At 38.5% G+C, this 27803-nt stretch overlaps 1 protein-coding gene across 1 annotated transcript in view; it reads left to right on the forward strand.

Moving 5' to 3' along the window:
• LOC122816163 (hemoglobin subunit beta-like) overlaps window positions 1-5768 on the forward strand; it is a 93786-nt gene extending 88018 nt beyond the window's left edge. Inside the window, exons 2-3 of the mRNA XM_044088917.1 lie at window positions 2215-2478; window positions 5363-5768. Coding sequence (XP_043944852.1) covers window positions 2215-2478; window positions 5363-5491 — 393 coding nt within the window. The 3' untranslated portion in view covers window positions 5492-5768. The remainder of the gene's footprint in view (window positions 1-2214; window positions 2479-5362) is intronic.
• The last annotated feature ends 22035 nt before the right edge of the window (window positions 5769-27803 follow it).

Genomic DNA, 27803 nt, shown 5'->3' on the forward strand with positions numbered 1-27803 from the left:
TTTGTAGATTTAGTAGTTCATGGATTAATTAAAATATCTGAGTCTTCTCCATAGATAGTCTGAGAAATTTTACATGGACCTGAGAAATGGTAGAGCATAGTGTTACATTTCCTGTAATGATGTTGCAATCTTGGGGAAGGGCTGAAGGCTCCAGGACAGTGAGGGTCAGACAGAAAGAACTCCCTTGGGACTACTTTTTTCCTTCTGTAAGGCAGTTGGTGTGACTAGTGCCCTCAATCGCATCTTAGATCATTTAGTGGAGTGACCTAAAAATTATGCAGAGACTTCAAAACCTGCAGCTGGCTTTGGGGTCAGAAATGTACACATGGTTAGCTCCATAGCCAACACATGCCAACATATTAATCTGCAGTACTGGAAAAGTAATTGCTGCTAAAAGTAACCTTTATGTGTGGTTCGATAAAAGTGATGCCAAGAACTGTGACAAATGAATGGGGCAGATTGGATAGTGCTCAAAGAGAGGGTAAAACTTAAATTTAAAAGCAGAATTTTACTACTGTGGTAAAATATAATCAAACTAAAAAGAGGACATTGGTAGGTATAGCAAGACGTTGTCCCATTCGATTCTCAGCTAGAGCGTCTTCTGTGTGGAGACATGCATGCATGGGCATACCTTCGTTGAAGGTTGTGCGTCAGGGCCGGCAACTCGGCACATAAAAATCAACTGCCAATCATTAGCGGACCGGATGTCTGCTGTGGCGACCCCTAACTGGGAAAAGCCGAAAGACTGAGCCACAACAACAACAACAACATAAGGGTGGGCCCATTATATAAGATAAAGGACTTACTGACTGTCTCACTGTTGTTATTGCTAGTATGTTTCATTGCAAGTACCAGCAATCTCTTGTCTAAACCTATCCCACTGATTAGGAGAGCCCGGAGAAAAACATTCTGTGAAATGTTACTAAGTACCAAAGTTCTGTACGATCTCAGACACAGGACTGCATGCTGTACTACACCTTATCCATGGACAAGGATAGTAATTGTGTACCTAGCAGCTGCTCAGAGGTTTATAAAACTACTTTTTGGGAAAAAGGCAAACCAAAGCTGTGAAGAATGAAGACTCTTAGAACATATACACTGGGGTTCAATATTCGTAATATAAACATGATCTTTAATTAGAACACTATTACAGGACACATAGAACTAGAGGTGGATTTATTAGGAAGAGTAAGGGATGAACATGTAATATTTTCATGTCCACACACATAAAGCGTTCCTGAGAGTAGGTGATACAGAATGCTGAGAAGACTAAAGGTTGGTCTTTTACCCAGTATTTACAAAGGGACCAGAAAGTAGTGCACCCCCAATCTATGGTAGGCAGCATTACAGACAGATGGTCAGGTGGGAAGTAAGTTAGAGAGTCAGAAAATGAATAGAAAGATCAGTGGTCTGACACTTCGATACAAGATGAGCTAGTCCACACGTGGTAAGAACTCTCGGACGTGGTGACTAAACTACTGCCTGAACTTCCTGGTTACTTCTTCAGAAAACTGTGCCTGTACTCAGGTCTGACATTAGCGGGTTTTTCCTGATATTATAATGTCTTAACTGACACAGTAGGCAAGTCATGTTTAAAGGAACCAGTCAGAGAGCTGCACAATGTTGCATGTAGTATATCAATTTAGCTGCTAATGTCTGCTATCAGCAATTAAAAAATCTTACTGAAATAAGATTCCACAGTGACTCCCTATTGAAATCTTGGCACTAGAACTGACAAAAAAAAAAAAGACTGAAAATCCAGAGGAGAGGATCTTTAAAACTGATCTTCTCCATAAACATTCTTTTTGCAGGGGGGCAAGCTCCTCACACCCCAAACTTATATACACTAACTCTGAGACTGACATACCTCACAGAAAAAGGAATATTCTGAGAAATGACATCTCAGACTCAGTATGTGTAAGTCCATTCTTTCACCCATTCAGTCTCCGAGTTTTGGGACTTGCTCTAGCGGGTCCATACATTTCAAAAGGTTACTTTTCAGGCTCTGTTCATTTAACTTTATTTGGGAAACAGGATCCTGCACAGCATATGAAATCCTCATTTAATGTTTTAGTATTTGTATCATTTTTGTGTTATACTGGTTTCCATTATTTCAGTACTGGCTGTAATCTCCATCTTGAAGTTTAGCTGGATTGAATACTATGCCTTAAACTATATCAAGTCAGAATGTTTCATTGTTGTTCTTTATTTTAATTCATTGCTGTTCAACAACTCTTTTTTGTGCATTGTTACAGGCTCTTATACGTCAATCCCTGGTGTTGCAGATACTTCCATAAATTTGGTGACTTGAGTACTATTAGTGCCATCCGAAAAAACTCCCATGTGCGAGCTCATGGCAATAAAGTGCTGAGTGCTCTTGGTGACTGCGTACCCCACTTGGGTGACATCAAAGGTCATCTTGCCCCACTCAGCAAGCTGCATTGTGAGACACTCCATGTGGATCCAGCAAATTTCTGTGTAAGTTTCTACAAAATCTGCTTGTATAATACAGTATGATAGTAAACTAATGCAAAGAAATGTGTTGTCTGTAATATAATATCTTCTTTTGTAACATATGAACGCATATCATGAATCACTTACAGTCAAGCTAAGGCACACAGGGAGTATATCCTAATTACTGCAGGATTTCACACTGAGCAGGTTTATTAAAATCATGTTTTAGGTTGTAAAAATATGTTTTAGACTCATAAAAGTAATATAGAAAAGATCCTACAGATACAAAAATTGCATCAGCAAAGTTTTTCATGCTGATGAGAACTTAGTTTCATTCTTTTAAATATTTGAATAATGTGATGAAAATAAGTGTTTGCCGTGAAAAACTAGTGTCAAGTGCTTTCCAAAGAATAATTGTCAAATTAAATTGACAAGACGTTGTTATTAGAAGGATCTTTGAACACTAGATATCAGTGCCGTTTGTCGAGACATCTCCTGATTTTCTGTAATTTAGTTACCATAAAATAAGGATATTTTTGTAAGGCAGCAGGGTCACTCTCACCTCATTTCTAGTGGTGCATTGTTAATATCTCACAATTTGAAACTTAGCTATTGCTTGCATGAAGTGTCACCCATATTGTCTGCACTTCTTTATGTGCTTGAAGGGGAATGGACCTCATCTCTCACCCCATTCTGCTCCTCTTACTTCTGTGCAATATACTCAGAATAAGAAACAGAAATACAGGCCATGATGGCAGAAAGTAACCTGCTATAGGACTGACTATGAGTTTTTACACAAGTCTTACCTTAATATGATGACAATGCTGTGAAATTAGCTCCCTTTTAAAATTTCCCCAGATGTTTAAGGTCTCTCATACCCTGAAAGTATGAGCCTTAGTTCTAACTCAAGGTGTGATTAAAGTTCGTGAAAATAATATTGTTTCAGTCACTGATATCTGCAAGTGGTTCTCTTCTTAGCATCTGTAGTGCACCCAGAACTGCCGCCTTCTGTAGTTTATATTCAGTTACCTCTGTCAGCATCACATTTAAGTATACTTGAAAGTTCTTTTTTATTAGCCCTGCTGCTCCTACTACTATTGGAACTGTTTCGGGGGGGGGGGGGATTACTCCACATCGCTCTAGTTTCTGCTTGATTTATCATACTTTATGTCTGTCAGTACTTAGGACACTATAACCACTCGGTGTAGCTCTTTCAGTGATTAATGCTTTTGTCTTGTTTTTCTTCAGCTACAGTATCTGGTTTTCTTTCTTCTGCTTGCTTGCCTGCTGGTACTGAAAACTGTCATGTGATCAGTACTCCATCTTCAGTAATGTATTTGTTCCATTGCTTCTCAGCTACCTGCATGTTGCAGGTTTACACAGTTGCACATATAGCTGCTACCTGCATGTTACAGGTTTACACAGGTGCACATATAGCTGCTACCTGCATGTTGCAGGTTTACACAGGTGCACATATAGCTGCTGCCTCTAGAGTATTAAGTAGTTGCTGTTCTCCTATATAAACTTGATTGAGTCTGATTCCATCACATGCCTCTCTAACGTCCATAATTATCTCAGTGTAACCCACCCCATGCAGCTTAGCATTCTGTCCAAGTTTCATTCACCTTATCTGTTCCTATGTATTTTGTTAAACTCACAGTTTTTAATTCTTTCTCAGTTTCACATGAGTTTGAGCTGATAATTAAGGGCAAACAGTTTTTACTGTGTATAAGTCTGTTATCGAATACGTAGGTCCATTGCATATCTGCATTCCTTCTGGTGCCCAGTGAATGCAAGTTTGACTCCTTCATGCAATTCCCATAAAGCTATGACTCTGAAGTTGTAAGAACTGTTATTATTCTGCGCATGCCCACTGCTTGAACCATATCCATAACCTCTTAGAGGTGGTTAGCTGATCTGCACACACTACTGCAGAAGCTTACATGGGTTTAGTGCAGGACGACTATTACCTCATTTCTTCTGATCCCAAGAGTCCCCCCACATGTGTGACTGACTGCCTTTTGTTAACCTTACTATAGTTAATAGGGGATTACAGTGTCACATCTAGATACATACACATCATAATGATCATCTTCAAAGGACCAGTTATTGCTTTCAAGCAATTCCATTAAGTTTCACAAGTCATCCTTTGTAAGTCAGCTTAAATAATATTGTTTTTCACAGCAATCTAAGACCTATTTGCGTTATTGAAAGGGCATCTTTGCCAAGAGATTCCTTGTATTCATCACATGAAAAAAAAAACAAAGAAGCAAAATATATTGTCGTTTGTCCTTACCTTCCACATGGGTCAGGCTTAACTTTTTCTTCTCCAGAAATGTGTTTATCTTTACTCCACTAAACTTCACTAACATCTGATCATTCCTTTTTCAAGGAGTATGTGTTTTCTTTATAAGAATACATTTCACTTATTTTAAACAATATGGTACATTGCTTCTTGAAGAAGAAATATTTTTTCACTAGTAATGTAAAACTGGGGGCGATCTATAACAATAGTCCCATTACAAGAGTTATATAGCTGTATCCAGGTATACACAAAGCAGATTTATGTATAGTTATGAATAATGCATAAAGGTGTGTTAAATATGCAGTAAGCAATACTGAAACCAGACAAGTAAAATATATAAAATCCCAACAAATTTAGTGTAGAGAGGAAACATGGCATGAAATATTTAAACTCAAATATGTGCATTTCAGGCAAAAACAGGATTATAAGAGCAAGGAGAGCTCTTGTAAGCCTGGAAACAGTTTACATTGTAGAATGACTAGACAAATGTTTGATAAATTATGCACTTCATATTCTCTCATTGTTACTTAAAACAAAATGTAGCTGACATTTAATGTATTGATAATGCATGTTAGTGATCCTCATCTATTTTATTATTTGCAGCTTCTGGGAAACACTATTGTAGTTGTCCTGGCCATCCATTTTGGAGCTAAATTCACTCCTGAAGTCCAGGCTGCCTTTCAGAAACTGGTCGCTGTGGTTGCTGCTGGACTGTCCAATCAGTATCACTGAATAATCCAAGCACAGCACAGGGGTTCATGGTGCGCCATCAAAATCACAGCTAGGATTCAATGTCAATGGATTCCTGATTATTGAAAATCATAAAAATCCAACTGCCAACAGATTGCATAATGTCATCTTTTGAATAATATGCTGCAATGTAATATAGGAATTATTGCATGTATTAGGTATTGTCTGCTGAGACTTATCACATCAGCCATTAATATTAAATAAATGCACACTAAACATTGATGTCAGTCAGAAATATAATAAAACCTCTGTAAACATATCACTGGTGTTATGAGTATTTCTGTATGTATGTATGCATGTATGTATGTTTTGTTCATTAGGTTGCCCAACTGAGTTGTGTCACACATTCAGTAGAGACCTGGAGGGAAACATTCTAACAATTTTAACAAAGTTCTAGCAAGTTGTTTCAGAAGTACCTTGGTAGTAGTGCAAACAGAAGCTACATGAGGTGTTTGCATTTTACAAGTGGTAGTAGTACACACTGCAGGTAACACAGGGTATTTTTATTTTTAAACAATCATAGGTTGTAGATGTATGCTGCAGATTCATTCTTACAGTGTTAGTACTGTGGACTGAGGATTACACAAGGCATGTTCCATCAAATCTCATAAACTGCACATATGTGAGAAATGTTCTTTTTTATGTGTAGAGAAGGGAGACAGAATGTCATAATATATTATATGTAGTGTATGTGTTACATGCACAAACAGTTTGTCATGATTAGAGTAAGTTACTACAAGTTTTATAGGAATAAAGCAGACACTTCAGACTACATAAATATAAGAGAAGCTTAAAAGGGCATGTTGAATTTAGGGAATTGCTTTCTCTTCTGCATATTCTGCAACCTTCTACATTGCCCACCTGATCATGAAGGGATTCACATCCAGATCAGGAGATTCACTTATCAGACCAATGATTGAGTGCAGCAGTTGGAAAGACCCCAAAAGTTCCTCACCAAAAGGATAAAGGCTCAAACATATGTCATACGCTGTCCGACTGAAGAAACTCAGCTCTATTCAGTCGCATACCGCCTGTTCAGAGGTGATCTGTGCCTGACATACAAGGCCATGTCCAACCCGGAATTAATGAACATGCTCCACCAAAAAATCCACGAGAGCAACCCACAGAGCCATGAGAGAGCAAGAGACTTAAACCTCAACACGGATATAAATAGGACGTGCTGGAGGGACAGATTCATCACCCAGAGACTCCCTACACTATGGAACAGAATCCCAGTCCATGTGAGGCAGAGCCCCTCACTGACTCTGTTCAAGAGAAATCTTGACGAGTGGATGGGAGATCGTAAGACCCCGGAATCATCTCTGTGTCACTGCTGGACAGAGGCACAGCAAACTAATGGGTATAGTATTCTCATCCTAAGGGGTGATGAAAGCCACACACACTCTGGCTAGGCTTATAAATGCCCTAGGGCAGATAGCCTAGTATGAACCTATGAACCTATATAATAAGTGATTCTACTGTGTTTCTCATCAAGGATTTCAGCATATTTTGGTGTAGTTGGTACATATCCCAGGGCTTTGGCTTTGCTAAGGAGTTGTGTGCTTTTAATGGAAACCAGTTTCCTTAGTTAGTAATTTTATTTCTTAATTAGCAAGCTTTTAAACTAGAAATGGAGACGGCACAAGTCCCACCAGGAATCCCAACACTCCCCTAGAAATCAAAAATGCAGACACAAAAGCACTGAACTTTAGAAAAAAAAAGAGTAAATGTTCTTTTCTATTTAAAGGAAATAAAATTAGGGATAGAACAAAATGCAGCAAAGGTATATGAACCGGATGAAAACAACTACCAATTCCATTAGTACCTGTAATAACCTCCTTCAGCTGCTAAACCTGATGCAGGTATATTGCCTTGATATAGTAGTCACAGCATAGTAGTGTAATAGTAAGGGAGCAACATGGTGGCTCTCTGGCAAGGTCTCTGGGGTTCATTCCTGACGTTTACGTCACTGTCTGTGTGGAGCTTGGACAATGTCTCTGTGCCTATGTGGGGTCTTTCTAGGTACCCCTCCTGAAAACATGCTCATCGACTAGCTACTTTAAATTGTGAGTGTATAGAGGTAGCTGCATATATTATACATTCACATTTGCCCTTGCACATCAGGTTATTAAATAAATAAATAAAAATAAAACAAAAAGGCACTATACTCATGGCATATAGACTACACTGAAAAAATGTGTCAATATACTAAGTTTTACAATCAGCAGGGGGAAAACGAAGGGTACTAGTGGCAAAAGAGTAACTTTTTTAGTAAAAAGAATCAGAGTAGTAGAAATAACCAGTACACAGAGAAACAACATATTTGGAGAAGGCTACAAATATAATTGTGGCCAAACTCATCTAGGAGAAAAAAACATCTTCAATACAGTATCCTGAAATCAGGATGAATGGAGGATTTTAGATTACAGGATGATGTCAACGTGTTGTCCTTATGTCCATGCTGGTTTGCTCTAAGAACTCCAGTTCCATTCCACCTGTGAAAGTTATGCTGCTCAGTTTGTTTAATGCTATTAAACACCTAAAGTGTTTAGTTTCTGGTGTGCTCTGTAAAGCTGCATTTGATACAGTCGGATTAATTTGGTTAACACAATGAAATAAATTAATACATTTGAAAGATGAAGTAATTTAGGTAAACTGAGTTTGTGAAATGGGAGGGTGTTTCTGGATAATAATAGGGAACAATTTAAAGAGAAGAATGGAAGAGCTATGGGAAGAAACAAAATGTTCTATTACTGAGCAACAAACCTGCATAAAGCAACCTACCAAAATAAAATTAAAAAGAAAATGCATATATGATCCTTAAAAATGTGACAGTGAATGTGGGATAAAGAGATAACATTCAAAAAGTATAAGGAAATGTAAAAAATAAGGGAAACACAGAGAAAGGGAACAATATCAGCTGAAACAGAAGAAGTCAAAGAAGATAGTCCATGCTGCTAATGTCCAGGCTGAGAATGGCTATTATAAAGGGATGAGGATGGATAATAACACCTTTTGTAAGTGTTTTTGTGTTAGGAAAAACTAACAAAAAGGTGACAAAAATGAATACAAAACAAAAGAAAGATGACTGAGAAAAAGTAGTGCTAATAACAGGACTTCTGCACAGAATTCATAAAAGTGGGGGACCACATTTTTAAACCATTCTTGAGAATTAATTAGATGGGAACTGGATTAATTTACAAGTTCATTCACATGAGAAAGGGTTTTCTGTGAACTCTTAAACTAAAAATGAACAAAACAATTGGAGCCCAGTGAGAGCCACTGCAAAATTCTGAAAGATCTAAATGTTGAACTAGTAGCATCCCAGAGAACTCCATTCAATAAGTCATGGGAGGGACAAGGCAATGCAGCAGGAAAGTAAAAAGGGAGAGCTGTTCCAGTTCACAAAAGTGGGAGCAAGATGGAAATGTAGTCTCCAAATCAAGTGTACCTCAGTGGTTGGAAAATTCAGAAGGGTGGTATTCTGAAAAGTCTTATACCAAGCTATTCCAAGTATTCAGTGTAATTAAAGGGGCGGTGTGATGCTTTTGTATTATTTAAAGTGGCAATGTAACCAACAGAGTTCACGTGTAATATGCATGTGAATTTTATAATTGGCTATACAGATTTATGATTAATGCATGATTGCAGTCTATGTTGCCTTTGCTTACATTATGGCTATACAGACAGACAGGCATACAGACTGGTGGTAGAAGGGAGGAATGATGAGGCCATGACTGCACTTCCCTCTTCAGAGGAGGTTTGGGGATGACAAGCTGGTGTGAGGCAGGTCACTCTTGAAGCCTTAGTGAAATCGCAATGAACAGTAGCCAGCGTAGATGAATGTGAAGTCCCAACTTTGGAGGGTGGGCTTAACTAAGGAGACACTCATGCCTAACTGCCAGCATACAGAAGGTTAGGTCCCCCAGTCTTCCTCTCAGAGAAGCAGAGTTGCTTTAAGTCTCACTCTTTTCCTGCACCTGCTCTTCATCAGTCCATACCAGCTGGTGGATCTGGCCTGGTGGATATAACTATTTGGCTGATGTTGTATAGCTGTGGCATCAAAGAGAGGAGGTCTCAGGAGACCACATATCCACTGGAGTCATCAAATCCCACAGAATCACCAGAGATTTAGAAAAATAAAGAGATGAGAAGAGTTACAGAAATGTCTGGCCTTTTCAGGTATGTCCTGTATATTGCAGACAGTTAGAGCACAGTGCAGTATGGTCATACCTGGGTATACATACAGATGATATCTGCGAATATGTGGTAGCCTGAGCCAGAAGCAAAGCTAGGGTGTGGCAAGAGGGGCAATGGCCTTGGGTATAAAGTCTTGGCTGGGCACAAATGGCCATCCATCATTCCAATCATTCTTTAGTGATATTCCGACTTGTAAAAGTCAGTATTGCATTTGCAGTCAGAGCACATCACTGAAACATTCCCTCCATGTGTGATCTAAACTGTAGCAACTGTTTGTAGTAAACATTTGGTTACAATTTAAAAGAAGACATTATTTTTTATGTGCAGAAGGAGGGCTGGGGGATGGGCACAGAAACAGGACCTGAATGGCTGGGGCAGTTGTGGAGTCATACACCTGGCCAACTGGTTGGTTGGTGTGGCAATAAGAGAAGCAGTGGCATTTCTTTCCCTCTTCAGTGGAAGAGCTGGGGACATAGATGTTACTGCTGTAAGCCAATGTCTATCAGCTTATTACAGTAAAGTGTGTGTGTGTGTGTGTGTGTGTGTGTGTGTGTGTGTGTGTGTGTGTGTGTGTGTGTTTTTCTTTCCTCTTCAATAGAAGAGCTACATGGGGAGGACATGGATTTCAGTGTATTATAGTAAAGTGTGGGTTTGTCTGGGAGCAAGCTGCATTTCTGGCCTGAGCAGTATGACTATATGTACCTACAGTACTGACTGAGCGGTATGACTATATGTACCTACAGTACTGACTGAGCAGTATGACTATATGTACCTACAGTACTGACTAACAGTATGACTATGTGTACCTACAGAACTAAATAGGGTAATGCAATTGTAACTCAAAGCTGATATTCATACATATTAGTTATGCAATTACTGTGCACACAAGTTAACTGGGAAGATACTCCTTCTACTAGTAGTACTACTAGCTGTACTAACCAGTAGCTCATACTATCTTAAAAGATGCTGCCATAATCGTATAATGTAAGGAAATGAACAGTTATGGTTGGCATATTAGCCAATCACCCATTTTATATTTGCATGCTTGTAGGAAAAATTGTAGGATTACATGAAAGTAGAAATGTGTTACTCACTTTATCCTAATAGTATATAGACAGGAAAATTAAATATACTCAGCATGTATTGTATTTATACAAAAAGGTTAACAACTGCATCTGTAGTGGCAATTATCGATATATTAATAACAAGTTGTAGGTTTTTAAAACTTGTATCTTTGTAAATGTGCAATACTGTTGATTATTTGCAAGTGACTATAGTCAACTGAATAATATGGCATGGGTTTGTTATATTTTCATGTGCATTGTAAAATACATTGTAGCATTATGTTTCTGATGCATTGTGGTGTTGATGTTAGATGTCAGCAGTTGCCGCTAGTGTATGGCTCCTGTAAGTATGTTCAGCAGGGACACCTGTCAAATAACTGAATGGGCAAATTGTCAAACGTCATATGAGCGAACCCATATCATCAACAATTCAGTCTGTCGAGCCATACTGACTCAGATGACATTACAGCAGAGATCAGGAAATTTGCCCTTTTCCCCACTGTAGTGCAATCTAAGAGTTGGTATATACAATTAGCTTGGGGTGAAGGGGATGAGGGGTGTTTGCTCCTTTGCAAAAGCAGTTTTTGTGGTGTATGCAGGTGTTTGCTTTGAGTTAGTTTCAATGGACGATGATATGGGTTTGACCGTATATACCATTCAACAATTTGTCCATTTTGATTGTTTGATAGGTATCCCATCAGCAGCTATGCTCCTCTGTCTTTGCAGAATGCCATGGTACAGTTTATGGGGAGAACTACTACAATATGAGGTACTGATGATATGTGACCAAATATCATGCAGGTACATTGAGGCTACAACATACCGGTGTGACCATCATACACTAATCATTTTTCTATTTATCACAGCCTAGGAATGTTATCACTGCTAATTTGCATATTACTGAAAAGTCCTTGTCACTTAGTTATAATAATGGTCTTTTAATATCAGTAATTTTAATTAGCACTATATATTTCCGGCTTAGGGATATGTCACCGTAAATCTGGTATACCTTCCATACAAGGTAAAATTATAATGTGTTGTTACCAAATTTATAATGCACATTAAAAATACCTGTATTAATATTGTGAATGATCTGAATCTGTTTTTTTAGACTGGTGTTGCGGTAATGTCTTAGAGTTTAATTGTTTGTTGGCAGGATGTTTGAGGTTTATTTTTTAGCTGTTTGTTATAATAAGGCTGCAGCTACTCTTTACACGTTCTCTGTTTAATAATAAATATTTTTACCTATTGTAATTATATGTCAAACACATACCTACAGACAGTTTCAAATACTAAAGAGCATACATGAAAAGCTTAGATTTCTATTGACAGATGTGATTTTTTTTTTGGCCTTATATTTAAGTATATGCAGTATTTATTTCAGTTGTGGTGGCGACACTGTATGCTTGTACAATGCATGTGTAATATACTATAGTGGCATCAAAATACACTCTTTATAGTGGATACAGTTATATTAATAGATCATTTATAATAGATGTATTTGATGAAGACTCGTGGTGATATGCAAACTGTAGTTAAACACATCTCTGTTACACCTCTTTATCCCAGTATAGGAGGAAGAAATGGATGTCTAAAATATACCATATTTACTTTGAACTGCCTGCAAAACAACTTGAGTTTAAAAGTAATACTGTAAATGAGGACTCCAACCTCTGTACCTAATTAGGACATCGGGGATACCACACCAACACAACACAAAGCTCCTTAAACACATCTATGAATGCTGTTTTCCAAGGTCAGTACTCATATAACTACACGTTACCAGCATGACAAAGCTGATCACAGTAGTATGTGATAAAGGTTAATGTAGCTTCTGGTACTGTTCAGGAGTGGTGTGTCAGTGCATGGTTACACTTTCACAATTGGGCACAATACTAACATGCACAAGTCACTACTGACTTGCTGTTTCACATTGCTTTACATGGTAGAGTGTTCAGTACTGTGCACACGTGCTCATACTGCTCAGGCCATGGCATGCTAACAAATAGCATCTTTATCTATATCCAGGCATGAACATACTCCATGAAACTCTAACTGTCTGTGACATTCTAGATATATCTGTCCAGGCATCTGAAGTTATACTCACTCTGGTGTTAAGTCCTGCATCGTATGCATATTCCTTGACAAGGCTGTTTTTTGTTGCGTTTCAAATCTATGGAGATTGCATGAGGTCACCAGCAGGGTACAAGAGGAGAGTCACCCAAGGAGCTATCACTGATGTTTATATAAGATGGCTTGGAAGGTTTTACTACATGTGCTCTCAGTAAACCCCTCTAAAACAAAATTAGTGCAATGTGGCACACATTACATCATATATATAGGGTCTATTTTATGTATTTGAACACTTAAATGTTCGAATCACTAAAGATCGAACTTTAGTGATCGAACATTTAAATGTTTGAATATATTAAAAATTAATATTTAACAAAAAAAAGTAAAAGCAAAGGGTTTAAGCAGTGGGGCAAGCCCCCCTGTACCCCCACACCTCCTGCTACGTAAATATACCAACTCCGAGATCGCACTTCAGTGTTCTACAGTGCGGAAATGGAAAATTTCCCATTCCCTACACTGTAGCGTGATCTTGGAGTTGGTATATTTAAGTAGTGAGGGTGTGAGAGGTGCAGGGGGGCTTGCCCCCCTGTTTACACCCTTTAGTTTTAATTTCTTTCTCTTCTTTTCTTTAGTTTTTCTTTAAATTTTTTAATATATTCGAACATTTACATGTTCGATCACTAAAGTTCAAATATATAAAATTATAAAATAGACCCATATATATATATATATATATATATATATATATATATATATATATATATACACACAGACACACACACACACACACACACACACACACACACACACACATATATATATATATATATATATATATATATATATATATATATATATATATATATGGGTCTACTACACATGATAAAAATTTCATCATTTGACTGAGACCAGAACATCAAAAGTTCAAAACTCTGAAAACACATTTGACTGAAACTCATAACACTGACACAAAGTAAGAGGTATATGCCCTTTTCCACACTGTAGTGCGATCCTGGAGTTAATATATATAGTTGGGGTGGTGGGGGCATAGCCCCCCACATACATTATACATTTTAAAACATACAGATAAAATACTTATAACTGCAATGAATAACTCTTTGCAGAAGACATTATATACCTAAACTATGTGGGGTACACCCCCTAACTAAATATACTAACTCCAGGATCGCACTGCAGTGGGGAAAAGAGCATATAAATCTTACTTTAATGTGTCAGTGTTATCAGTTTCAGTCAAATGAGTTTTCAGTGTTTGAACTTTAGATGTTCTGGTCTCAGTCAAATGAATGTCAGTCATATGAAATTTCGATCATGTGTAGTTGGCTCATAGATATATATAATATATATGTGTGTGTGTACATACACATACACCCACACACACACACACACACACACACACACACACACACACACACACACACACACACACACACACACACACACACACACACACACACACACACACACACACACACACACACACACACACACACACACACACACACACACACACACTACAGTGGTGCAGCGGCAGCGGTAATGTTGTCACCTCACAGCAAGAGGATCTCCAGTTCAATTTTCGTCTGGGTTGCCTTCTGTGCGGAGTCTTCATGTTTTCCCTGTGTTCGTGTGGGTTTCTTTTGGGTACTCCGGTTAACTCCCACATTACAAAGACGTGTGTGAAGCATTTCTCCCTGGAACTCCGCTGAAATATGGCTTTGTTCCAAGTTGGACTTTCATGGTAAACAAATGTAAAATAAATAAATAAATATATAGCTATAGATATAGATATATATACAAATACATACATACATACATACATACATATATGGGTCCCCTTCAAAATATTGAATCCTCACATTATTGATTCCTGCTTCATCGAGACGACTTCATTGAATCTTCAGTTCACTGAACTCCTGGAAGAGCAAAAATCAACCCCAGGAAAAGAACCACTTGGCCACCATGGTGAACCTTGCCCTTGCCCCACTGTAGTGCAATCTCGGAGTTGGCATATTTAGTTAGGGGAGTGTGGTGGCAGAGCCCCCCCACATCGGGGGGTGTGGGAATGAAGCCCCCCACTTGGAAGGTTTCCTTGTTTTGATGTTTGTTATTTTGTCCTGGTTGTTTACCCAGGGTACATTTTGTTGTTCCTGGAGTTCAATGAACTGAAGATTCAATGAAGTCGTCTCAATGAAGTCAGATTCAATCATGTGAGGATTCAATGTTTTGAAGAGGATCCATATATATATATATATATATATATATATATATATATATATATATATATATATATATATATAAAACATAAACAATTCCCCAATAGAAACAACTAACTCATTGAAATACGTGGGACGATGGCTTAACTCAACTCTTAATTTCTAGAACAATATTACAAAAAATACTAGAAAATTAACTACTTTTCTGGGCCAGAAGACTCTTCTCCTGTATGACAGCCATAGCAAAGGCAGCCATGGACAAAGGAATTCGACTTGCCCTGCTAGGGTATGAACTGCCCATCATTGCTACAGCATCACAGAAAAATGCAACCACCCTAAAAATCATCTCCAGCAAAATATGCTATTTCATCACAAACTCATCTCACACCACAGCATAACTAAAGACAGATGGGAACCTATAAAGCAATGATCTGACCTCCTGCTAGTCAACGTCCTCTGCAAACCCCTTATTTCTGACTCATTCTCACCTTTAGCACACACAAACCCTTTCCTAAAAGATCACCAAACAGCCTAAGACATTTCTAAAAATCCACAGCCTGTCTGGACATGCAACTAGACTATGCTGGACCAATCATGATTTCTCCACACTAGCCCCTAACTCTGGGAAACACTACTAACTTAGCCAAGAGAATTCCACTCTTACCTAAAGTATGAAAATTGTGTTTCTAATTCTATATGCATTTCACACTGTAGTAAGTCACTGAAATAGACACTGGGAGACAGTATTTCATTCAGTTACAGAAATGCTAGTACTTTAAGAGATAACATTTGTGCACATTCATAACATAAGAACAACAACTTTAAATTAACAATCAAAAGCAGGTTTGTATGTGAACAGTGTTCATTGTGCAAATATAGCAAGCATTTAAAACATTACTGATCACTAATACTCAACATGAATTTAAGACAAGACATTTTATAAAATGTAAAACTGAAAATGTAACATCATTGACCATATGCACATGTGGTTTATACTATGTTGAGCAGACATCCAGTTTAGAAAAATAGTTACAAAATATTTCACTGAGGTACATCATAGAAAAGGTACTGTTGCGGTAGCGTTGTCACCTCACAGTAAGATGTTGTCCTGTTCGATTCTCAGCTAGACCGTCTTCTGTGTGGAGACATGAGTGAATGGGCGTACCTTTGTTGAAGGTTGTTGTCAGTGCTGGCAACTCGGCACTTAAAAACTCTCCTGCCAATCATTAGCGGACCAGAGTTCCGCTGTGGCGACCCCTACCCGGGAAAAGCCGAAAGACACAACAACATCATAGAAAAGAGAGATGTGCTCTCTCCAGAAGTTATATGAGAAAAGCTGCACTGATCTTTTTCTTTTGTTAGTAATGACAAGGTGACCCCCAGAAACAAGGTGGTGACATAGAGAATTGGTTATCTAAACAAAAATGTTATTAGATATATATTTTGAGAGATTCACAGAAACCCAGCTTAAATAAGAAATGAGAATTTTAATTTTAAATTATGTAGTTTCATGTGGTAATATTGCCATCATCTGGTAAAAGTTGGTAATTGCACATAAACACAACCGTGGCACAATCTGATTTACTAAGTATATGAAACAGAAATAAAAGCTGTACACTGTTTATATAAAGCATAAATAACTTGTAGAAAATATATCTGTTGATGGTTTAACATTTTATAAAATATTATACCAATAACGAACAACTGGGTGCGGTATATTGAAGATTTACCCACGGCAGGTGTGGTTTAATCACGAGGGTGAAGCCTGAGTAATTAAACAAAGGCAACTGTGGGTAAATCCTCAATAGGTCACACGTAGGATTTGGTTATTGCTATTATACAAGGACATTATTTAAGAAAAAAATTACTTACATTTGTTAAATAATGTATTTGTCTAAGGATGCTATGGTGTTCTTCCACTTTCTTTCCATAGTCTGGGGATTCCTTGATGTCCTGCACATGTGTTGGGTGTACATCAGTGCTTTGGAAAGGAAGCAACAGAGAAAGGAAAATATCTGTTGATTATATATATATATATATATATATATATATATATATATATATATATATATATATATATATATATATACACAACTAAAGTTTGAAATTCAGACACTTCAGAGGTATGAGAGAGACAGGGCAGAAATACAAGGAAAATCAGGTACATTTCTTTAGTTTTGCATAACATATCTGATTTTTTTGTATTTCCTCTGTCCTGTCCCTCTCATACTTCTTGCCATCATTGAAAAGGGAGATGTATTTGATTAGTTAATTATCTGTAGCAGTTATTAATTAGAGTTGCAAAATTCAGTACCTCTTGTTCTATTGTGGTGTGCTTTACCTTGAAAAGGCTTAGCTGAAGTGAAGCTAGCTGGAGCTTATAGTATTAAAATAAAACTAGCAGGAGAGAGCAGATTGGAGTGCTGTTTTCTTTGTATTGTTAGATTATAGACCGTACAAGTGCTTACTGTTGCAAAAGGCAAAATAGTTACCTGTGACTGGGACAGCCACCCTTATGCTAGCTTCTGTCACATACAATGGAATACTATCCTTCACTAGGTGACAGATTATGAATAAGATTCCTTATATTCACTTAGAGCATACAAAGAAAAGGTGCTTGCCCTTATGAGACCTAGTTTTAGCCTCATCACTGAGAAAGGGCATTTTCGAAAATATCCTCAGGTTCCTGGAACCAGCTCCCAGGAGGAAATTATTATGAAAGCATGCTGCTTGGATGTCTAACAGAACTGAGAGAGCATCCTACAGGTAAGTGATGGGGGTGTAACAAGTGAAACAGATGGTTGGCAGACTGGACAAGGTGGCTGATGACACTCAGAAAGACAATTATTCTAACTCTGGGGTTTATAACAATAAACATCAGACTTCATAAAATTATAAAGACTGTTATCCTTAGCATGAGTTTGAGGTGCTCTGACCTTAAAATGTGAATATTAAATAGGGAGAGTGGGGGTGACGTACCCAACATCATAGCAGTATAGGCTGGCTTCCCTCTCTGTAACTTGTTTTTTTGTTGTGTTGCTTAGTAGTGATTTCTAAGTCACTTAAGTTTTCCATTTATGCATTTAAGTCTTTCACATATTCTTATATTTTATTTTCCAGCACTGGTGATTTGGTCTTTTGTTGTTCAGAATTTGGCAGTAAAACAAAGAATACCTTGCTGCTAAGCTCAGGATCTCAAAGTATACATGTGTAAAAAGATTTTTGACATCATAATTACTTTTGAAAGTTTGGCAAACCCCAAAATAGTCAAGTAGTAAATGCAGATAAGATACAAGTTATTGTCTTTGAAAAAATGTACACATGGCCAACCTACTAAGCTTCTGCTCCTCTAAGGAGGACTTATATAAATGCTACAGATTAGAATTCTAAGTGATTAGGCTTTCAACAGTTTGCTATCTGTCAGTGCTATGATGACACTTTGTAAAATTTTGACCTGCTCTTATATATCAGATTTACTTTGTTCTGAAGCTGAAGTTGAATATACCAGTACACTTGATGTTCTTATCTCACTGTACACAGGGGGTTTTGTCACTGCCCCAAGCAAAGATAGTGTGTACAAAAGATCACTTGCACATTGAACTGCAAGTTTCTTTTTAGACTTAATGATGGTGTGACGTCCAGATAATATCCCACTGAACTGCCACTAAATAATGTGACGTCTTGCACTATCCTGGTAGCTAAAGAGCTTCAACCCTCTCTACTTACTCCAATGTGAGATTGTCACTTAAACAGGAGTAATATTTCACAATTTTCCTCTAGCAGCACAACAGGAATACGCTCTATAGAGTGGGACTGGACTGTATACTTAAGTCCATCCCAAATATAACTCCTTATTATACACTTCAGAGCAATGTGTCCCAGATTAAGACCTCTGATACACTTACACTTAAATAAATTAATTCTCATACATTAAAACACTTCTGGGAAAGCCTGACACACATTTCCAGTGATGTCCTTTCCCCAAACTAATACAGTAATGCTGCCACTGAGCAGAGTGTCTCCATTCCCTTCTAAAGGGGGTGTCCAATTACGAAAATGAAATATTAAAACAAATAGTAGCAAATGACCTAAGCAACCAAGTGTTCGGAGTTGCCCTGGGAATTATCAAAGCAAATATAAGCACTCTCAAATCACTAAAGAAAAACACTGATCGACCAGCCACAATGTAAGTTAATAAAAAATATTCAATATCGAGAAAATGATTGCAAATATAAAACAGTAATTTCCAATAAACAAACAGAACTCAGTCACCAGAAAAATAAAATCAGTACTGTAGGATACAGATCCAACATTCAGAAAAACTCTAACTGATTAGTTATAATTTCCTAACTAACTAAAGAACACTGTCCCTGATCTAAACTAAATTACTACAACAGAACAAAGGCAGGCTTACAGTTCTTGGTGAGTCCTTTTGGGTATCCACTGCACAGTACATTTGTAGCTGACAACTGGCTACTATGACAGCTGTAACTGTCAACATTCTGATGACACCATCTATATCAGCTGAATCTCAGACAGTTTGTCTTTTAGAATCTTTCTTCACAAACATGCGCAGTTAGAAATGTAAAAGGACACCATTCAAGTCTTTAAAACATTCTGTACAAACAGATCATAAATCAACATGTAAGAACTTATTTACAATATCATAGCTAGTCATGATGCATACAATACACAGGTAAATCTGAATTTATGTACAAAAACTCAGCCAGACATGCTAGCCCAAATAACAGTGTCTAATTTCTTCATAGATGGTCTCATTAATTGCAAAAGAGGTAATGCATGTTATAAGCTTTGCTTTGTAAACCAAAAGGCTATCCAACTGCTGTCTAGCACTCAGGTCAGTGGAATAAAATACAACTACGCTATATATTCTACTGCGTGTATGTTTTTATCGTGCCACAAAACAAGATAGGTAATGGCAGATAGAAGTAAAAATAAAATGGAAATGAGCAGGTTTAAAAAGAATGAATTTATGAATATTATGAAACAAGTAGCACCCTACATTACATAAAAAAGCTCAGTAAGCAACAACATGCTCAGTGTGATTATGAGACACAGTTAGTGCTAGTAGGAAAAACAGTGCTACATGCACCTCATGTAAATGATCATATAATGCCATGCAAGTAAATGCTAGTCTGCTAATGAGAAATACCTTATATGCAAATGAGGAAAGGAAACATTGGGGAGCAGTTCAAAAATGTATAAATGTTATGCAGTAAGCAGTGGGGATCAACTTATCTCAACACCATAATTTTCTAGGTCATTTAACCAGTCATCATGTCATTTACTCGGATAGTGAAAGCCTTTTCTCAACTGTGAGCCTTCATGCTGGCTGAAATATGCCCGTGTTATCACAGCATGCCTACATACCTCAGCTTTGTCCTTGTTATCACAGCATACCCGCATACCTCTGCTTTGTCAGGCCACATTGCACTAGTTTGATTGTACTATTTATCACAACATGGTCATGTTTTGATTCTTTCTGAATATCCACAAATTTTGTAAAAGAGGTAGCAAATGTGCAGAATGAGTCATGGTAAGACCGCTTTGGTATGAGGGAATTGCATACATCATGGAATGTTGTTGGAAGACATTTAAAGTAAAATTAATGACAGATTCAAAATGGTGGGAGAAAAAAGAAAAGAAAGAAGAGTAAGATAATAATGTCAAAAGTATGGAAAGAGTACAAAAATAATCGATAAGCAGTTTTTTTAATTAAAGAAAAAAATTATGCAAGAAAAATAAATAAAAATGAATGGATGGTTGCATGCACAAAAACCGGTGCTGAAAGTCAGCAAAGAGGTGTCACCCTTAGGTAAACAACTGATATAAACAGAAAGAAAAGTACAAAGTTTAACTGCTATAAAAAGAAAAAAAGGAAGGGAAATGGAAGAAAACGTAAATGATGAAGAATGAGAGAAGGTGAGCTATGTGAAGAAAAAACTGTAGAAGAAAAAGTATGAATTGGAAAAGAAGGAGAGAGTTTGCATACAGGAAGAGAGGTTAGGAAAAGGGAATGACACTAATAATTTTTTGAAGTTCCATTAAGTAAAATTTCTGAGGATCAAAGTTCATTTGTACATACAGAAAAGGAAAATTTTCGATAGAGGAAAACGAAAATTTTAGAAACACTTGCCCTAAACTTAAAAAATAAGGAAGAAGCAAAAAACCTATAGCACTTGCAGTAAAAGCGAATAGTATTATTAACATTTTAAGATGGATAGGAGTTCTAGAATGGTGTGCTTAATGTGATATGGATGTTATTATGCTAGAGGATATAAGATTTCTAACAAGTGAAGAAAGACTTCTAACAGAAAAATTGTGCCGTGGAAATATAATATGGAACTTAGAAGTGAAAGTTGTACTGAAGTTAAGGTTAACTGTTGTGGATATGATATATAAAGAACACATTTATAGAATTATAGCATTGTATGCATAAAGAACTTGCAAGTAAATGAGAATTTGTTTCACCAACTAGTGCTGGTGGTTAACACAAATAATTGCAAGGACTTCAACTGTGAGTTAAAGAAAAGACATAAAAAGAAGGGGCAAGATATAACTAAAATACAGGAATGAATAAAATGTGGTAAGATAACTGTGTGCTACGAAATTCAGTAGGCTTAGAAGAGGGATGTTTGGATCTGAAATTGAGTATTTTGTATTATTGGAAGGCTTAGGGATAGCAAATGGTGATACTTTTGTAACAGGTTTCTCGGACCTGAAAGAAAGGGAGTATATTGAAATAGGAAAGGAAATAAAAACAATAAATGAGAAATTATAGGTTAAAATTGGAGATTTTGAAGTATTGCTGTTATGGACAGAACAAGAACGTGTAAAGAACTTCTATAAAAGCTGGTCTGAGTGGTACATTGAATCTAAAAATAAGTAAAAAAAAGTGTTTTTGTTTTCCAATGGCAAGATAGTGTAAGAAAGGAAGAGGAAGTGAAATATGGTAACATTTATAGAAATATATTAGAGAATTTAATGACTAAAACAAGAGAGTATCATCATTTAGAAAAGAAATATATAAAATAAATTGAGAAAAAAATAAAAGCATTAATGATTAGGCACACATTTACAAGGGAGAATGGAGAGGTATCTGCTTATTTGGGCAAAATAGTAAAGGATGATATTAGTATAATAAAATAAATTAAAAATGTAAAAGAAGAGGTAAAAAGAACAAAAGCAAACTATGAGTTTTGTAGTACAGCATTTGGAAATTATGTATAATAGTATGTTGTTGTGTCTTTTGGCTTTTCCCGGTTAGGGGTCGCCACAGTGGAGCTCCGGTCCGCTAATGAGTGGTAGTTGATTTTTACTTGCCAAGTTACCAGCCCTGATGCACAACCTTCAACGAAGGTACGCCCATTCACGCATGTCTCCACGCAGAAGACGCTCTAGCTGGGAATCGAACCAGACAGCGTCTTACTGTGAGGCGACAACGCTACCGCAGCACCACCACCGCGGGTGGAAAGTATGTCTAATAGTATAAGGATGGAAGTAAAAAGATAATGAAAATTAAAGAAATTTCCAGGACAAGTTAAGGAAGAATTGGAAAAAGAAATTACTATTCGTGAATTAGATGAAGCACTGGAGAAAGTAAATGTTGTTTCAGTATCATGTCCAGATGGTATAGGGTATGGAATGTGCAAGAAATGAATGCATTGGCAGAGAGGGTATTTTGTAAATGTAGTGAATGAACAGCTGAAGGAAGTTTTATTATGAAGAGTTATGTAGTGAGATATAAAAAAATATATGGAAGAAAGATGTAAAGAATAAAATAAAAATGTGGAGATCCAACATGCTAAGTAGCACAGATTATATTTTTATGGGAATAATGCAAAGAAGAATGGAAAGAAGAATTAGGAATGTCATAGAAGAAAGTATATGGGATATAAAAGGAAAGGGATGCCAAGAATTGTTACTGGCTGTGCCACAAATCATGGAATATGTTGTAAGTAAAATGAAGGATGCAAAAATACAGTTGTGTAAGTAAGCTTGGCATAACAGTTAATGATCACTGCTGTAGTAGCCTTAGCTGTACAGGTTACATCCTGTCAAGGATATAACAGCTGGCCAGCTTCCAAAGCTTCAGGGTACCTCCCACGCCCCCAGATTGTCAGGCAGCTTGAAATGAGCTGACTAAAAAACAAGTTTCGGTTCCATTTCCTTCAGTGCATTCCTGCCCACAGAGAGAGGGAGGCTGAGCTCTGGAAGGACAAAGCTGGATATAACAAAAAATAAATGTCCACACCCTGGCATAAAAAATGGGAGGAAATGGCTACTGTAGCACTGATCACGCAAACCATCTACTGTTATGGACATTTTGCTTACACGGCTGTAGTACTTTCTATTGACCAGTGCTGCACCAGCCTTAGCTACATGGGTAGATTATCATGGCTTACTATATTTGGGAGGTGGAAGGAGAAGAGTCCAGGAGCCCTAGAGAATGATCTTAGCAAAGCTTGATCTGGACTTAGAGAAGGAATCAAGCTTAGAGTACTTTGTAAAAGTGTGTATAGAGGACCAAGTAGGAGGTTGTAGAATACTTCTAGAATCCAAGACTTTCCCAAAAGCCACAGATGAAGCTAAGGCTCTGTAAGAGTGGGCCTTGACCCAGCCCAGAATAGTTTTGTTATGGTGAGTATAGCAAAAAGTAATAGCCTTAGGCAATGATTTGGACATAGTCTGTTTTGACACAGGTTGTCTCTTTCTTTTTCCTTTCATTTTTTTTTAGTTTTTTTTTTTCCAAAAATTTTTTTTTGGGATCAGATTTTGCTGATCCCTGGGTTTTTCTTGGTTCCTTTTTCCATTTTCCTTGTTTGGTAAAGGGGGTAGTTTCACTCACAGTGGGAGTATGGAGTACTGAGCTGCCTGTTTGTCCTCAGAGGAGTGGTTTAAGGCAGTAATTTTAGTTTATTGGCCATTTTGGGTCATTTCCTGTTTTTTTCCAGCCCCTGCTATAAAACGCAGGCAAAAGGGTTGCCACTGTTACACAGGGCAGCCAAGCAGGTCTAAACTATTGGCTACCTAAAGTCCACTCTTAAAATTTTTCCCCTTAAAACTACCTTCCTCGAACTATACTACTGATCTAATCAGCTATCCTATAAGCAAAAAGATCATCTCTACTTGACTCCAAGTAGACTATTCTCTATCTGTTAAACCTAGCACTTGCTCCTACAGTACTTATTACCTTGATACGGCACTTTTAAAGATAGCACCCCAAAAGGAAAACCCCCTTCTCGGTCACCCACCCCCGAATCTCTTTAAAGTTTTTGTCTATCCTTCTAGGATGTCGGGGGATCAGTTGCTAGTGTGGGCTCCGGCTCAGCTGGTGAACCGGGGAATATTGAGGCAATGTTGCAATTGCCTCATGTACACAGACAACCCTCCCTCCTCCCACAAAACACAAATACATGCGAGATGCAACTATCGCCAAACTGGAGGCTGAGCTCTTCAACATAGGACTGGCAAGACCAGTCAGGAGGAGAAGGTTACCACACACACTATAGACCCAGTCTCACATAGTACCATCACAACCTCAAATCATACACATAAACACACAAAGACATACTCGGAGGCTCTGATCAAAAATCTACCAAAACAGCAGAGGCCACCAAAGCAGACACCCAAACAACCACCACCTCAGAACACAACACCTGCAACACATAGACCTCACAGTCAGAGTGTCAAACAGTCACAGCCCTTAAGGCCAAACACAATGCCAGACACACTAGTCATTGGTGACTCCATAGTCAGACACACTGCGCCCGCCACCAGACTGAGTAAGGAGAAGGTCACAGTAAGCTGCCTGTCGGGCGCTAGAATCCGCCACATAACGAAAGCACTCAGGTCTCTCAACAGCAGGTACAAATATGACTCAGTCATTGTCCACGCTGGTGTAAACGACCTGAGCGCCCCCTTTGGACTACATGAAAAGAGACATTGAGGAGCTCTCTGATTATGTAGCCCAGGCAGGTATGACCCTGACCTTGAGCAGTATCCTACCTTCACCAAGAATGATGCCACAATACAGAGATAAGATGATCAGCTTTAACAATTGGCTTAAACTCTGGTGTCATTCAAAGGGGATCCAATGTCTGTCTGCCTGGGATGACATGCTGGACAAGCCAGCTGCCGGGCGGCTTGCACCTGTCACCCTGGGATTCCGGATATTGGCAAAGGCTCTTGCCACCCCATAGTGCCTTTTTAGGCAAGGCTCAAATTCTAAACCTACCACCCTAGAACAAAAAAGGAAAAAACTAAGGGTAATGCTGCTCAATGCCAGAAGTCTAAATCTCAAAATGCCCCCTCGAGGCCCTTCTCAGTATGGAGAACATCGATGTCTGTGCTGTGACAGAAACCTGGTTCAAGGCTCCTGAGAGCACCCCAGCACTATCAGGTTTTACCTCATATCATGCCCGCCCCAAAATCCGGACAATCCCAAGAAAGGAGGGGGTATCCATATTCATCAAGGACACCCACACCTCAAGACTGGTGGCAACGCATGATGCATCGGAGACCATCCAGGTGCAAAAAATAGGCAAGACTGCTCTGCAAATTGTAGCATGTTACAGGCCACCCTCACAAACTCAGGAACCTCACATGGCCTTCCTGAAAACACTAGAGGGATAAATGTATCACCAAACACCATCATACTAGGTGACTTCAATCACCCTAATATAGACTGGGAACACTACTCAAGCCCAAACACCCTAGCCCAAAAGTTCCTGGAATTCATAAACTCAAATGCCATGGAACAACTTCTCACCATCCCCACATGAGAGAAAAAAATACTTGATCTCATCATAAAAATGGGAGCACAATGTTCAACACCGGGAAATATACCCTCCCTGGTGAGATCAGATCACAAAATAATCTCACTGGAGGTCCTCATCCCACCCCACCTGAAATAAAAAGACCACAGTAAAGAACTTCTCGCCGACTTCACACTTCTAAAGACTAGTGTGGTCTCCTTTAAGGCCCCCCAGCCGCCGGAAAACAGTACTCAAGCCGCTGAATCACTTACAAATGCCTTCTACCAGCACCTGCAGGACTGCACGGATAAGGCAATCCCAAGCAAAACAAAGACTCTTTTTACCAAAAGGGAAGCGCCCCGTCTGGTGGAGCCCAGCCATAAACAAACTCTACAACAAAAGGAGGAAGCTACTACAAGATAGAGCAAAATCCTTAAAAGGTAAGACACCCTTGATCACTATAAGTAAAAACTAAGAGCTCTCATAAAATCATCCAAAGCAAATTTTGGGGAAAAATAGCTAAAGACTCAAAAGACAATCATAAGGCCTTCTTTAGCTATTTTGAAACCTGGGAGGAAACTCCCAGATATGCTCAGAACTAGTTCAAAATGATGTGAAGATTACTGATCCTACAGACATTGCCAACATACTGGCTGACAGGTTCAGTGCAAACTTCTCCCCCCCCCCAAAAAGGGAGATATCTATACCCAAAATTAGCAGCCCCCCAAACATCTCCAAGCCCAAGTGAGAACTGCTCTCCAAAGCAAAAACACAGCATCCATGGGACCTGATGGTGTCCCCCGGGTGTGTGCTCCAAACTCAAGAGGAATTAAACCCACAGCTAGGACAGCTGTTTAATCATAGTCTTACCTCTGGATCAAGGAGTGGCACTGCAACTGTGGTCCCACTTCACAAAGGCGGTGCCCCCACCGACCCTGGGAAAATTTCCGCCCATTAGCTTGACAAGCCTTATCTGCAAAGCCATGGAGAGGATCATAATGGACCTCATAAATAAAGACATAGGGGAAATTTTCAGACTTTGGATCCACCCAGTTTGGCTTTGTCAAAGGCAGATCATGCCTTTAAACTTGGTTGACTTTTTAAACAGTCACCAAAGCCATTGATGAGGGGAAAAGGGAGTCCATACAGCCTACCTCGATTTGGGAAGGCCTTGATACAATACCCCACTCGGTATCATTGAAAACTCATCAGCTTAAATGTTAACCCATACATCACAAGATGGGTTGCAAACTGGCTGAGTGACAGAACCCACAGGGTCAGAGTTGCTGGCGCCATGTCAGACTCAAAGCCTGTCACAAGTGGTGTCCACAGGGCTCAGTCCTGGCCCACTCTTGTTTGGCATCTACTTTTCCAAATACAAGCAAACACAGGAGGGTTATGGCTGACAAAGTTTGCAGATGACTGCAAACTGGGCGCCCTAGTAGAAAACACATCTGACACAGATATCCTTCAGAAGGGTCTCACAGAAACGGATAACTGGTGCCAGAGCCATGGCCTAAAGTTAAATGCCAAAAATGCATAGTCATACCCTTGAAAACAAGGTTACCCCTAGCTACCAAATAGGTGGCAATCCACTGAGCACAGAAGAAGTTATCAGGGACCTGGGGACCCAGGTTGATAGTAGTCTGTCATTCGACACCCATGTAGCTAAAGTAGTTAGGAAGACCTTCTACATTGCCCACCTTATCATGAAGGGATTCTCATCTAGATCAAGGGAGGTCATAGTCTCCCCATACTCATCACTCATCAGACCAATGATTGAGTACAATGCCCCATTCGAATGTATCTGACCCGACACTTGCAGCAGCTGGAGAGGCCACAAAAGTTCCTCACCAAAAGGATAAAGGGTCTCAAAATCTGTCCTATGCTGCCCGACTGAAAGAACTCCAGCTCTATTCACGCCCCCTTTCTCAGAGGTGACCTT

The sequence above is a fragment of the Protopterus annectens genome, chromosome 12.part0 (assembly GCF_019279795.1).
Source record: "Protopterus annectens isolate FY-2018-M chromosome 12.part0, PAN1.0, whole genome shotgun sequence".
Lineage (NCBI taxonomy): Eukaryota > Metazoa > Chordata > Ceratodontiformes > Protopteridae > Protopterus > Protopterus annectens.